The following is a 15,423-nucleotide window of genomic DNA, read 5'->3' on the forward strand; positions in this document are numbered from 1 at the left end:
ATGTGGCCCCAAGGTTTGGCCAAGAGACAGGGCCAACCCTCAAACCAAAAAACACTCCCTAGCTCTGCCATAGTTTGGTGTGTGTGTGTGTGTGTGTGTGTGTAAGCTGCATATACTGTATCCTTTCCTGATCAAATGGTTGGGGCTGCACAGGCATAATCTTCACAATTTTTTCAAGGAGGAAAAAATGAAACTTCTTCTTAAACGATGATTCAGCAGTGATGTAGAGCCTTTCCCCTCATTGCTGTTTTCAGTATCAAGCTTTTTGTATTTTTCTGTTCGATACTATTATAGTGGTGCTAACCATGTAAAGAATGCTATAGCAACACCTTTTCATAGCATTACAATGGGTTTTTCTTCAATTTGGTTCCCTGCATTTGAGTTCAGAGACAGTACATGTATAAACAGAATCTACCCCAGATAACCAACCAATCAATCGAGAAGCAAAACTACATCATAATTGTGTAAATGGAGAGAGACCGTGGGCAAGGGGTGATGAAAGGAAGTGCAACTTGGAAGAATGAAAAACCCTGTGATTTCATTTCCACTGTGGAACATTTTAAAAGTTCAGCCGTGAGGAGTGCTTGCTTCTGCTACCTCAGTTTTAAAGGGTCAAATTGGTGGGGACAAGGTGATTAACATTTCTGTCAGCTGCACTTATATTACTGATACTTGAGGAGTCAATCTGCGAGTCTGAATATATGTGAAGAAATCACTCTCAAATATCACAAGATGTTAAGGAGATGAAAGGGGGTGAAAAGGAAATAAATACAAAGAAGCTACATATGGTTATGAAGAAAACACAAAAACCACTGCAAGAGTGTTCTATTAAACGTCACATAGTTCACTTGCAGCCCCCTCTAGTCATTGTAAGAACGCACAGAGACCATGCAGGTGAGCCCCACTCACCACCTCCATCCTTCCTCTGAAAGAGTCCCACACTCCTACAGATGGATGTGTCGAGAGCCCTGTAAACAAGGAAGTACTTGCTGAGTGTCTAAAACATTTCTCCCTCTGAAGAAACAAACAATTCCAAGTTTTATTTCACTAACTTTGTTGAAGCGTCAAATGTGTCCCTGAGATTTCATATTTTCATCCATACATCTGTTTTCTTTTCCCAGTGAGGATAATTATGCATTCCACAATACCCTAAATGAACAGGAGCAGTCAATGAATTCTTAAATGCCTGTCGTATGAATAACGGCCATTTTTAGATGCTGTGCTACCCTCGTGGGCACCTGTGTAAAAGCTCACTCGGGAGAGAATGGAACATGCTGAAATGAATATGAAAGAATCAGCTCTTTCTGGCATTCCAGGCTTGTTGAATTTGATTCTCTCAAAAGGAAAATCATGTTTGTAGCATCACAAGGTTCCTGTAATAATCTTCACTGATTAATCCCATGGAGATATACTGTATGCCCCATGGCTTTCCCCCTATGTTTAAACATTCTTGCCCAGATGTTAGTAAGCAGTCATGTTGGTGTTCATTTCACAATGCTTTTTGCTTTACTTTTGAAAAATAGAAGCTCCTCTTTTCTTGATTTCTTGGAGTTTTTTTGTTCTGTTTTACTGAGGTTTTTATAATTTGTTTTATGTTGTACCCCACCCTGGTACTGGCACCAATGAAAAGGCTGTACATCTTCATTAATAAATAATACATTCCGGGGGCATCACACACACACATATTTGTATGCATGTGTTTATATAGAATATAATATATGACATGTAAAAGCTGAGAAGGCACATTAACTTGTGGGAAATTTAAAATGTTTTGGGGAAAGAACCACTAGACTTCTTTGTGTTCTGCCTTCAGCTTGCCAATTGGACATGCCTGTCCAGATCTCTAGACTTTCTTATATTTATTCAGTCTACAGTAGGGATGGAGAAACTTGCGGCCCACCACGTATGGTTGGACTACAACTCTTATCATCCCTAACCATGGCTGATGGGAGTTGTAGTCCAACAACATACAGAGGGCCATAGGTTCCCCTTCCTTGCTACAAGGCATAACACACTGACGTAACGTCATGTTGCTCCTTGCATTCGGCAACTTCAGAAATGTAAGTTTCTGAGTCTTGGAATCTTCTGAAGACTTGTATCAAGAATCATTATCATCATCATTTTAAAGAAATACCAATGTGATTTCAAAAACAATAAAACAAGCAACATATAACAAAACAATATCATATTTAAAAAGCAGCAATAAAACTTCAGTATCAATTTCAGCAGCTAGGAACTGGTATTAACCGTCAAGAAAAGCTCATGTAAAGAGGCAGGATTTTAGCTTTCAGGAGAAGCATCCAGATCTCAGTGCCCACCTGCTCTCAATAGGGAGATCATTCCAAAATGTAGGCGGCAGCACAGAAAGCCCTTCTCCATACAGCTATAAAATTCTATCGTTATTAGTTATCCAATTCAGGATGGACTCTACTTAGCACTTTATACTCTTGACCATGATTAGTTGGCTTAATGCTTTGGATACTGGATGTGTTATTGCAACCATTCTCAGTTGCTTATTCCATATGGGAATGAGTTTAGCTATCTGGCTTTAGTTTACTGGTGATGCAGGGCTGGGAGTTGTAGGGGAGAAATTGCTTTCTCCTTGGGACTCTTCAAGTGCTCCTAAAAGCAGCCTACACTGTGCAAGAAATTGTTGCCATCTGGATCTGTCTTAAATGGCTTGTGTTAACATGAAGTAAGTAATTTATTTTGAAATCTTTAGTATTCCTTGAGGTAAATGTTGACAGCGATACTGGCATAATTATGTACTTCATTGTGTATAGGAAAATTGTGTGCATGCTAGGGAGATTGACAACAGTTGTCAGAATGCGGCCTTATGATACTCATCTGAACAGTTTGTTCTTGAAGTAGCATATTTCTTCTATTCCTTTCAATTTTTTCAAGAGCATATACTGTTAGGCTAAACAGAGATCTCTTTTATGAATATCTGAATAGTAGCATTAAAAAAAGTATTCCAATGTGGTAACCTTGGTTTTTGATAGGGAGATAGGGGAATTCTGAATAGTTCATTATCTCTTTCTGAGTACAGTATTAACACAAGTGGGCTTTCTTTTCTTTCTTTCTTTTTTTGTTTCCTAGGACATCCAGGCTGAAATTGATGCCCACAATGACATCTTCAAAAGCATCGATGGAAACAGGCAGAAGATGGTAAAAGCCTTGGGAAACACTGATGAGGCTGCGCTGCTCCAACACCGCATTGATGACATGAACCAGCGCTGGAATGACCTGAAAGCGAAGTCTGCTAGTATCAGGTAAAATATGATTTGAAAGTTACATCTGAATCAGGGCTGCTTCCTGTGATTCATTTTTGTACAAGTATGGACACAGCTTAGAAATGCACCAATTTCATGTTAGCGCCATCCTATCATGCGCCGGCATGTCCAAATAAACGTAAGAGCCCTACTGGATCAGGTCCAGGGCCATCTTGTCCAACATTTTCCTCTCACAGTGGCCTACCAGATGCCCATGGGTAACCCACAAGCAGGGCTTGTGTGCAACACCATGGTCCTCACCTGTGATTCCTAGCACCTGATATTCAGAAACATTTTGGTTCCCAACAGCAGAGGCAGACTATAGTTGTTAGGGTTAGTTGTCATTGATTGCCTCATCCTTAATGAAATTGTGCAATTCTCTTTTAAAGCCTTCCAAATCGGTGCTCATCTCTACCTCTTGTGGGTGCAAATTCCACACTTTAACTGTGCATTGTCTGAAGAAGTGCTTTTATCTGTGTATCCTTCATCTTCCAACATTCAGCTTCATTGGACGTCCCCTAGTGCTGCGAGAAAGGAAGGAAAACTTTTCTCTGTATGCTTTCTCCACACCATACATCTCTATCATGTCACCTCTTACTTGCCTCTTCTCTAAACTAAAACAAACAAACAAACCCTCAGGCAAATGCCAAGGCCCAGGGGAACCAGCAGGTGCTGTTTACACCTTCTGGAGAACTAGAATGTGTGAGTGAGTAAATCCTTCCTGACTGGCAGGGAATAGTGTGCTAGCCATATCTCGAGTACCCCTGGCATGTTGTGAGCATGGGAGGAATAGATTAAAATGGTGATTTGCTAATTTGTTGAAGTCTCCTTCTGCATTTTTCACCACTAGGTAGCAAGGGCTCCCCTGTGCAGGCAGCCTGATGTTGAGAGACATGCCAGGCAACCCACTTTTTACTCCCTTGCCAGTGGCCCAGATGTAGCATTGCTATGTTGAGGACATGGGGTCGGGGATAAAAAGCCTGGTCCCTTACTAATTGTGTGACCACATAACATTGTGTCTGAGCTGCTCACCATCGTGCCCTGCCAATTTGAAAATTGGAACACTCCCTAAACCTGTTATTGGGATTTCCCCAATTATCCAAAGGGACATGGTGACAGGGGAAGGAGAGAGAGGAAAGCCTCATCCTGTACACATGGCAACTTGGCTGAATCCTACCTTAGATTACTTCACATCAAAATTCCATTCAGTTTTACATTTTCAGGGAAGCTTGGGAGGTCAGTGTCTGTCAGCTTGCGCTGACGATAGTTGGAACAAGTACCCTTAACGTCTTGACTCTTATAAGCGTCCCTCACAAATCATCAAGAAAGAGATGAGAAGACATTTATGTTAATACTTTAATCAACAGCTGCAGTGTTCCAGCAGTAACAATTGAGCAGCATGGTATTTCTTGGGGATTAATGATCATTTGGGGGAAATTAATGGCCCAAGCTGCCCTCAAGTCATTTACTTCAGCCAGTCATTAATTCCAGGGTGAGAGTCTAAGGATGAGTAGTGGTTGTTATTATGAATGGTGTGTAACAATCATACTTAAAACAGTTTTGCAATTAATTTAATTTGTGTATATGCATGGAACATGATGTTCAGATGACATATATCAGCTGTAAGGGAGAAATCTAGAAGCATAATCAGAGGGGGTTAACTGCAAACACTAAATCATCAAATACAATACGCAAGTAATCATTTACTCTGTTGTAATAATCAGATCTAGGTAGATTTTACTTTGTATTTCAAAACTTGTTCAGAGTTGGATGTAACTACCTCCTGCAATGTAACTGCTTGCTTCTGTAGTATGTGGTCTGCAATGTGGGGGTTGAGCTATACCACCATTCATCCAAGGATCACAGGGCAGTCTACAATATAAAAACACAAAATGCATAACATATAAACAAACCAAGCAATAACCCCACAATCCATCTCGGTTAAAGTGAACACAGTGTTCATGTAATACATTTAAAACAATGCTTGTCCTTCAACCCAGTTTGCCAAATTAACAAAACAACAACAACAACCCACTAATATATCAGTGGTGTCTTTTTGTCTTATTTGGTGTCTTATTTAATATGATTCTTTAATATGATTTCTTTAAAGTTTTTGTCCTATCTGTTTTGTGGTCAGTTGTTAGGATTGATTTGTTTTTTGTTTCTTCCCTTTTGTTTTGTTATGAAGATATTTGAATGTTGGTTCTTCCGTTCTCTTCTTCTGAATAGCCTGCCTATGCCCCTCTCAACCTGTCTTTTCTTTTCTTTTCTTTTCATGATACATTTCCCCCCTCATTCAGAACCCTCATAGGTTCTGAATATGAGTTGCTCCTAAAATATAGCATAGGCCCATAGCAAATCACACGCAGATGGAGATTACAGTTCCTGTTCTGATTTTTGTGCCTTTTTGGTGACAGTTCAGGCTGCCACTCCATGTTTGATAAAATTAAATTTCTGGTCGTGTACAGCTTCTTCAGTCCTGATTGAAAAGGAGCCACTGAGTTGTAATTTCACCCTCCATGGCATGCTAGCAGAAGGCTTCATGAGCCACTTAAACCCTCAGCGCAGAGCTGAAGTGGACTCAAATAAGAGTGTTGCATTTTGCACAGGATTGAAGTTCATTCTTGGCAGTTTTCTCCCTTTCTGCTGAACACTAAAAGTGCTGTAGATTTAAAAGGCAGAACTAGCCACAGATAAGTGTTGCTAGACAGGTCCCAGAAGAGTGCTGAAAAATATATTTCCAAGGATCAAGAATGCTTTCCCAGCAAGAGGCATTGAGCCGGCAGTTCTTATATTGCAAATACCTATGGCAGCTGGCTAAAGCTGGTCTCTGAGGCTCAGAGAACAAGTTGCATCTCTTTCATCTGCAGACTCTCTGCTATTTGCCTATTCAAGCAGAGCTGCAATTTAGGGCTGATTTGGACACTACTTCTAAGCAGGGGACTGTCGGTGTGAGAATAACGTTTGCTTTTGAATCCCTGTTAAATCGTAGACTAAAGTGGGTAGGGACAGAAAGCTTTCGCGTGTGGCTAAATGTGTCTGACTAAAGGGGTGCTCTGGTAACCCTTGTAGGAAAATTGGAATGTACTTTATTTGAGTCTGGGGATATGATTCTTACTGCAGTATTTGGCTTGCCATCAGAATAAAAACAACAAAAGGAACAGGTGCATCACTTTCCAAACAAAGAAAAAACTATTACTAGCTTTTGTTCTCCTTTTGAAGAAAGTTCAAATAAATCAAAACATTGCTTTTGTCAGTCTCTTGGCAAGGGAATTGACAACTTATTTTTAACCATTTTTTTTACTGAAGTTCTTGATACAAACTTAGCCATGTTACTGTCACCCCTCCTAGGACCTGTTGCACCAATGGTGCACAAAGGAACTGATTTATAGATTTTTATCAGTGTCCAGGTATTTCTGATTACCAGAACACTGTGGGAAGCAGGTATACTGTGTCAGTTCATGCAAGTTACTCTTCCTGATTTGGGGAGATTTCCCCCTCTAATCACAAACCTCCAATTCAAGGGACAAACTTTCAGGTTTCCCCAATGCATTGGGCCATAAGAAGTTGCAGTGGAGAACAACCTTCTACTGGATCCAGTCTTATGTCATGAATGATTTTCTTCCCTGTGTCTTTTTTACAAGGCAGAAATCTGCTGAATAAAAGTTTTTGTTGTTGTTTATTGTTGTTGAAATACTTTGTCATCCTGCTATATTGTTGTGGGCACCTGTATGTCTTGGAAGACAACAGAGGAGTGTGCCTTTGGGGGCAAAGTCAAACTGTTGGAGAGTTGCAGCACCTACTGTGGCTGTAGAGACCAATGTGGGAGAGACATATTTTGTTGCAGCTGGGGCAGATGAAGGTAACCAGTTTTGCTTCTGCAAGTGGTCATTCCTTCTCTAGTCACTGTTGTGGATACACATCTGGATTATCTGAATCCAGGCACTGCGGTCATCTGCAAGGGATTCCCACATGGTGGTGTTGATGTTGCCAGTCTTCATGCCTTGAATGCAGACATATTTGCAATGCAGAGCTGGTCTGCCAATGGACCTGGCAGTTGAAGCCAGCTCCTTGTAGAGCACATCCTTGGAGATCCTGCTGTCTTCCACTCTGTGTACATGACCAAGCCAGTGTAGACATCATTGAGACAGGAGTGTGAGTGTATTGGGAATGTGAGCTTGGGAAAGTACAGCTTTGTTTGAGACTTTCTCTTGCCAAAAACATTCCTGATGCAATGCATGTGGAAGGCATTAAGGCGTCACTCCTGGCAGTTGTATGTTGCTCACAGCTCACTTCCATAAAGCAGCGTGCTCAACCTTCATCTTGACCTTGACCTTGGACATTAGCATCACATTCTCCTGTACCCTTTTAGAGAGGCAAACCATTGCTGTAGCTGCCTTGCCAATACACTTGTTCAGCTCAGCATCAATGGTGAGGTTGCTGGTTATGGTGGAACTCAAGTAGCCAAAATCATCTACTTCCTCGTGTGTGGTCAGCAATGCTGATGTGTAGACTGCTGGCAATGCCCTGACTCAGGATGTTGGTCTTCATCAGCCTAATGGTAAGGCAGATCTCCTTGCAGGCTTGAGCAAAACAGTTGACGACACTTTGTAGAGTTTCCTCAGACTGCGCTGTCAAGGCTGCAAGCAACAACTCTCAGATAACAACCCACCACACCTTTGTCTTGGCGTGGAGACAAGCCAGGTTGAACAGACCATGTCACTCCTTAAATATCATTATTAAAAAGTCCAGCTATGTAGACCATGTGAATGACTAGGTTTGGTTCTGCAGCACTAAGACCCATAAGTAAAAGAGCATATATAGATATGTTGCTAAATGTATGTCAATGTCTAGGGAGTACAACTTCCCAAATGGCACATTCTGGATAGCTTCACATGTTCAGAACAAAATTCCTGAAAAGTGCTAATTAGTTATGTTTTTTAAGGTTCAGCTGTTCTAGAAGAAGTGGTGCTCCCTCTGTGAGCCAAACCTAATAAGAGTCTGGCTATTGTGGAGAAAACAGGTTGACAAGACTCTCTCTCTAAGGATAAATTCAGTTCATTTATTTATCACCCTATACAGATGGTTCTGCTTCTATGGATGTGCTGAGTAATGGCGGAGTTATGAAACATTGCCTGGTGGGGAAAGGGGGAATTGCTCCAGACAGACTTGAATTCTAAAATAAGTTGACAGAAGAAAATAAACTCCTCTCTTCTTCACACCCCCCCCCCACAGTGTACCCTCCCATTCCCATGTTCAGAAGTACTATCTGACCCTCTGAAGAGCCAACACAGCAAATCCAAAAATAAGGAGGCTGTAGGGAAGAAGGAGGGAATCTGAAACTTTCCTTCCTTAAGTTAAATTATTTTATGATCCACAGCTTTATATTTTCTTCTGTAATTGCTTTAGGTGATATTTTACCTTGGCAACCTTTGGTACTGTTCTTAAGAGAGTGAGAGTGTGTGGGCCACACATACTCTCCTTTAATCAGTGCATCTGAAACATGCCAACAATAGAGAAAGGTAGGCACAATACAAAAGTGCACTGTTTGTACACATGTGATATTCAAGTGCGCCACCTTCCCCCCACAATTGAGGGGGCTGGCAATGTGTGTGAGTGATGCAGGCAGCAAGATTAAGGTGAGCATGTTGCATGGTGCACATGCACAACTGCTGCAGATTTGGGGGGGGCAGCCCCCTGTTTGAATTTTTTGGGGCCCCTGCCCCCCTAAGATGGTGCTTATGGCAATATTTATGTATATATGCAGCTGTACATGTAGAAGTATGTAACCACTAGGTAGCTTGAGGGAGTTCCTGTCTCAGCCTCAAGACTTGTAGGAGGATAAATAGATGACATAATAATTATAAAATACATCGTAGCTAGAAAATACGACAAAATTTAGAAAGTCTGGACAAAAGGCCACTGTGGAGTTTGGAAGCACAGTGTGGGAGCATAACTCATTTTAATTCAGGTCAGAAAAGCTCTCAGACAAATTTAGGAAAGATTTTGTTAGTTCTTATATGGACCCCTGCCAAATGGATGTTTGTTTTTCGATTTGATAGCATTGTGTTTTACTGATCTTTATTGATGTTGGTTTTATTATTACAAAGTTGCCATCAACTTCAACAAATATCCATCTATTTTTTAGGCAAGTAGTTCAAAGCTTTACAAACAGTGACAGCACTTCAGTCCTCAATTATTTTGAACAAAGAAGCCTTCTGGTGTGTGTGTTCACAATCAGTACAGCTACATCTGGCCCTAATTTTAGAACCGTTTTGAGTAAAAGTAGAAAATAAGGATGGGAGGGTCTGGAACCACAATTCCAATAAGCATTCAAATGTGTTTATACTTTTATGTTTAACAAGTGTTTGAAACCTAAACTGGGATTAGGAGGAACTTGTATAACATTTTCCCTCATTCAGAAACATATGCTTGCTTGCTTAGAAACACATGTTCTGCTAGATTTACCAATTTCCTATCTAATCCTATCATGGATTACTTTCCAGTTCATATGTTTTATGTACCCTTTCTGAATTAAACAAAAAGAAGAGAGGGGGGGAAAGCCCAAGAGATATGGCTTGCCAAAGGCCACTATGCTCATGTATAAGAGCATATTTCACATCAAGTTGATAACACAGTAAAATAAATAAAATAGTAGCTAGTATTGTAAGCCCATCCTTTGGGTCCAGGAAGTTTCCCAAGACTGATTCCAAACAGGACTGGTACAGTGAGCGATCCAATTACAGTACAGTGGTACCTTGGTTTACGAACTTAATCCGTTCCAGAAATCCGTTCTTAAACCAAGACGTTCTTTCCCATAGCAGCGGGGGACTCAATTTACAAATGGAACACACTCAACAGGAAGCAAAACATGTTCTTATTCCAAGGCAAAGTTCACAAACCAAAACACCTACTTCCGGGTTTGCAGCATTCTTAATCCAAGTTGTTCATAAACTAAGCTGTTCTTAAACCAAGGTACCACTGTACTCCTCTGGAGAATAAATAGCTTCCCAGTCAAGGCTCAGGAACTGCCAAATCAGAGAAAAGCTAGCAACTTAGCCTTTATTATTATTTAATATAGATATAGATATACCACTTAATTATTAAATCAAAATGACAATTAAATAAAAACCATAGAAAGAAGAGCAATAAAAAATTTCATAAAATCAAACGCTACCTTAAAATGCCTGCTGAAATAAGAAAGGCTGTATCAGGTGCAAGTAGTTCTTTTTTTTCTAATCTCAATCGGGAAGAGATTCCTCACTGAATGCACACTTTGTAGTACATACAAGACATGTAGCTGTGCAATGGAGACCACCAGTACATTATTTTTTTACGTATACTCCACTGCCCCCCCAAGCACTCAAGGCATTATACACTGCTCATTCCACATCATCCCTGTGTGGTGAGTTATCGACTCAGAGATACTGACTAGCTGAAGGTCACCCAGTGATCCTCAGGACGGAGTGAGGAATGGAACCCAGATCTCCTTAGTCTGACACACTAGTCACTGTACCACAGCAGCAGTCAAAACTGGGTTCAAAAGTCAAGAGAATAAGCTAGGGGATTACTAAACAAATGAGGTGTAGAATAAATGCAAAGGGCTTTGAGGTACCCACAAATGCTGACAGCCTGTGTCAGTCAGCGTTCTGGAAGGCTGGAAGCTTGCTGCAAAGAATTTGATTTTTGAGGCTAATAGAAAGGATTAGCTAGACTAATCCTTGATATGGACCATGCCCACACAATATGGTCATTGTTGCATCTTATGACACATACGTTTTTCACTCTTATTTTCCAATGATTATATAGAATTTATTCCACAGAAGTGCAAAGGGATAGAGTGATGCAATTCCGCAGAGAACCAATCCCAGTGTTTCAATTTAGAATCTGAAACGCAAGTGCTGTACCCATCCCCTCCCCCCAATATTTCTGTGGTCAGGGCTTGGTAGTCAGCTGACCACTCCAGCCTTTTCCTATGGGGGTGGTTGTGATTAATGAATAATTGCAGTTCCTGTAAGGCCATAGAGAGGAAGATGTGTGTTCAGAGCTCTTTGAAAGAAATAGTGAATGAGATAAGGGATGACTAATCACTGGAATCAGCGAAGAAAGCATGCGGTATTTTTTGGAGGGAGAGATTTAATCTTTTTCTTTTTTTCTTTTTTCTTTAAAAAGGCTGGTGTTCTGCTACAAGAATTGCATATTGAGCTAGCAGAAAATTAAACTGTGAACTATTAGTTCCATCCTATAGCTCAGCTGGCATACTGTTTATCAGTGTAAGGCAATTATATGGTCTTAAGATTTGTCAAGATCATTGAATGGACAGAATTAAAGTGGAGGTCTGTCCTACTTTACCATCATTCTAGAAAACACAGATAAGCTATTAAGAATCTAAAATGCATTAGGTGCACTGATAGGATGATAGAGTGTAAGTGACAGGAGAAGATTACAACCATTTCCTTGTGAGTATTGGGACACTCTCTGCTTACCATAGGTTAAAGTAGACAAGGGAATCAGAAAAATAAAAGGTTCTGACATTATCAAGAGTAGTTACACTAATGGTATGTCATATTAACTGAATTACAGCACAATGCTGCAGCAGTTCATTGATTCAGCAAAAATGCAGTAAGTAATCTGCACCAGCAATGCTCAGCTAGTTAACATTAACCCCTTACTGCCCCTGTCATTCTGGGTATGAACCTGTCATAGACAGGTCTTATGGAAATCTGGACTTTTGCCCCTAAGAAGTCTGAAAGGGTTTTACATGTAGCTGTTTTAAACTGGTGTGTTTGAGGACTACAGCTTGGTACACTGCACTTGGTGCTAAAACTGAAGCATAATATTCTGGAACATTTACTAGATTGCATAATTTGTAGTTTTAAAATATAGAATGGGGATTTTCCTTACAAAATGTATTTTTAGTAATGTTTTCCAGTGGAACCATTAAAATGAAACTGGTCTGGCTCCCACCCAAGACACACAGAGGCTCTTTCTTTATTCCAGCATGTAATGGTACAGGCTCAGTGCTCAGAAGTCACGATTCAGAAGTCCAGGAACAGGGCAAGAAGTTCAGAACTGAACAGAAACACACACACAGCTTTATGGCAGTCCATAGACCCAAAACACACAGTACAACAATAGTATATAACAACAGTTATTAAGGTATGAGATCAGCCTTGCTAGCCAACAGAGGAGCTTTAGCCAACCAGAAGCAACAAAGATGTTTCCCGAAGTTTCCCTACTCCTCTTGCCAAGCTTTTCAAAACCAAATGTGGCACCCTCACTCATGAGACTGTCACCTCGTGGGACCAGGTCACACCTGGTTCTAGGTGACAGCACTGCAACCTCCTGCCTGGGCTCCTGTTCAGTCGCTGCTGGCTCCTGCTTAGCTTCCTGCCTCAGCTGATCAAAGCCTGCCCCAGCCTCCACTGACATTCTCTGCTGCACAAGAAGGTCAGAGGGGAGAGGCAGCATCTCTGCTCCCCCTTCTAAAAAAACCCTCCTCCAACCCAAGTTGCCAGAATTTAGTCCTCCCCTCTGTTTCTTCTCCCTTCCCATCCATCAGAGCCTTCCAATCCAATCCTAATCCCCGCAGTGCTGTGGGGCTCATGACATAAACTGCACTTTAGACCGGAAGTACATAAATGGTCTTCCTTCCATAGTCTTGTCAAACAATCCCACACAATAACCCTTTACTAGTCATTTTAATAAAGAGTTTGTTAAAGCCTCTCTTCAGATACAGGTGTCTTCTGGGTTATGCTGCGTATGATAAGAAAGGTTACTATATTTGGTTTAATTATCTTGTTTAGCACAACCTCTAATCCATTTAGTACATGCCAGTTTCTCAGCAAACATTTTTTGCCATATCCTATCTCTCAGTTCCTGAACTGTGAAATTCCCCATCTTCTGGTGTCTTGAAATCTTCATGTGTGCTGCAGCTAGCAACAACGCCGTGATTTGTTTGTATAATATAATTTGCAAACATGTCACTGTATATTGACAGTATCACAAGCAGGGAGTTCATTCTAATCCTAATTTGCACAATGTCTGAGACAAAATGAGGATTTCCCTTCATCCCATTTGGATACTCATTATGTATGATTTAGGTACCATTTGAGTATTTTGCAACATCTGCGGATCGCACATTTCAGACTAGATTCCTTTGATTTTCTTGTATAGGCCATTTTGAAATGGTTATATCTAATAGATCATTTGAGCAGTTATTTGGATTGCATTAAGGAAAATATCCTATAATATTTTAATGTAGCCTAAAGGTTAAAATGTTTGCTGTGTCTCATTGCAGGGCTCACTTAGAGGCAAGTGCAGAGAAGTGGAATAAGTTGCTGTCATCACTGGAAGAGCTTATCAAATGGCTGAACCTGAAAGATGAAGAGATAAAGCAGCAGATGCCTATTGGTGGGGATGTTCCAGCATTACAGTTACAGCATGACCACTGCAAAGTGAGTTGCTTATCTTTCTGCTGCCCATTCGACACTTTTTAAAATGCACAGCTCATTTGCAGTGCCTTTGTAAAACTGAACCAAGTGTAGGGAAAGAACTATCTCTACCTGCCATTTGGTCTTCTGCATAGCTGACTACTAACCACAGTGCAAGGCGTAGCTAACTCTGGTACAAAACCAACAGTTTACCTTGTGCTCAATTATGGATGGGGAATTATTTCGTCCAGCCAGGCACACAGAGGCACAATAGTCTCTTTTACTTACTTACATACATCTGTCTGCATCCATACCTGGATTAAAGTGCACTGGATCATCTTAGTCAAAGTAACAAAAACTTTCCCAAACCAAGAGTGGCAAGTGTTGGGCAAAACAGTGTTTTCCCCTAGTGGTTCCTGGAGGGCACTCCAGGCTTTGGATGGCACCTCCTTCTGACTCTGGCAGGCAAGATCTCCTCTTCAGATGACCTCAGGGGCAAATGCCCTTGTGCCCTCCTTGACCAACAGCACAGCAAGGACGACCTTTTAGCTCCCCTGCAGCGTCCATCAATGTTAGCAGGGCACCACAGTTCCACTGGATTGCCACACTGGTGAAGCTGGAAACACTGTGTCCGTGTAGAACTGTGGCTAACAATAACTGACTGCATACACTTGAACACAGATAAAAACAGACTGAGAGAATAATCCAGGAAATCCCTCTGGAAGGTCCTGGCTGCCACTCCACATATACAGTGCTGGCCAAAGCTTCTAACATACAGCTGAACCAAGCAACACCTTATTAAACATAGGAAAGCAGGCTTTCATTCAGTGTGTGTGTGCTTGATAGAGAGTTGTGAATTTTTAGGATTTAAGATGTTGGTATTCATGCTAACAAAGGTTTTAAAATGCAATAGTATGAAATAAAAAGTTTTAAATTAAAAAACAAACATTGATCTTTGTCTACCATGATAGTTTCTGATCTGTGCATTGTCCAGAAAGCAGATTTGATGGGAGAGCAAACATTTTCAGCGATAGTGTCCTAAGCTTTGGGATGTCTTCTACAGGGATGCCCCCCAAGCCCCCCTTCTTACTATCATTTAGGTGCCCGGCAAAAAAGTTTGTTTTTCTAGGCTTTTAAAAACCACTAATGTGGTTGACTTATTTCAGATTGTTGTGTTAGTTTGTATGCTCTATGTTTTTTTGGTTGGATTGTTGCTATTATTTTTTTAGTTCTTTGTTAGCCATTGTGGAAACAAATTTAAGCAGGTAAATAGTGTTCTGGAGTTTTGACTGAACAGGATAAACGTGGGATTCTTAAAGAAACTTTTATAATGTCTGCTTATCCAGGTTAATTCTTGTTTCTTTATATAAATGAAATTCTTGAAAATCAATATATAAACATTAAAAAGGGAGAGCAAGAAAAGAATCTAGCCTTTTGATGCAACCTACCAGGAAGACATTGCCTTATGTAAACTTCATAAAAATGAATGGGAGCTGTGTAGGAGCATGTTGATTGCTCTTTCTTTGATTATTATTGACTGACATTGTTAAATGATTCTCTGCATCATCAGTCATCTGTGTTCCCTCTAGTTAATGCACCTGTCTATACAAAGGAAGGTTGTAAAGAAAACAAAAACATCACCAATTGTAAATAACAATTTCCCAGAATTTCACAATAAAAGCAAATTGCTGCAGCCTTACACAATTTTGTATGGAGAG

General features: G+C 40.6%; 1 protein-coding gene across 8 annotated transcripts in view; it reads left to right on the top strand.

Moving 5' to 3' along the window:
• Positions 1-15,423, top strand: part of UTRN (utrophin) — a 316,563-nt gene that overhangs the window by 201,444 nt on the left and 99,696 nt on the right. For all 8 annotated transcript variants that reach the window (XM_053382087.1, XM_053382090.1, XM_053382092.1 and 5 more), the window contains 2 exons: positions 3,100-3,272; positions 13,573-13,729. In XM_053382087.1, coding sequence (XP_053238062.1) covers positions 3,100-3,272; positions 13,573-13,729 — 330 coding nt within the window. The remainder of the gene's footprint in view (positions 1-3,099; positions 3,273-13,572; positions 13,730-15,423) is intronic.

Source organism: Podarcis raffonei, chromosome 3, assembly GCF_027172205.1.
Source record: "Podarcis raffonei isolate rPodRaf1 chromosome 3, rPodRaf1.pri, whole genome shotgun sequence".
Classification (NCBI taxonomy): domain Eukaryota; kingdom Metazoa; phylum Chordata; class Lepidosauria; order Squamata; family Lacertidae; genus Podarcis; species Podarcis raffonei.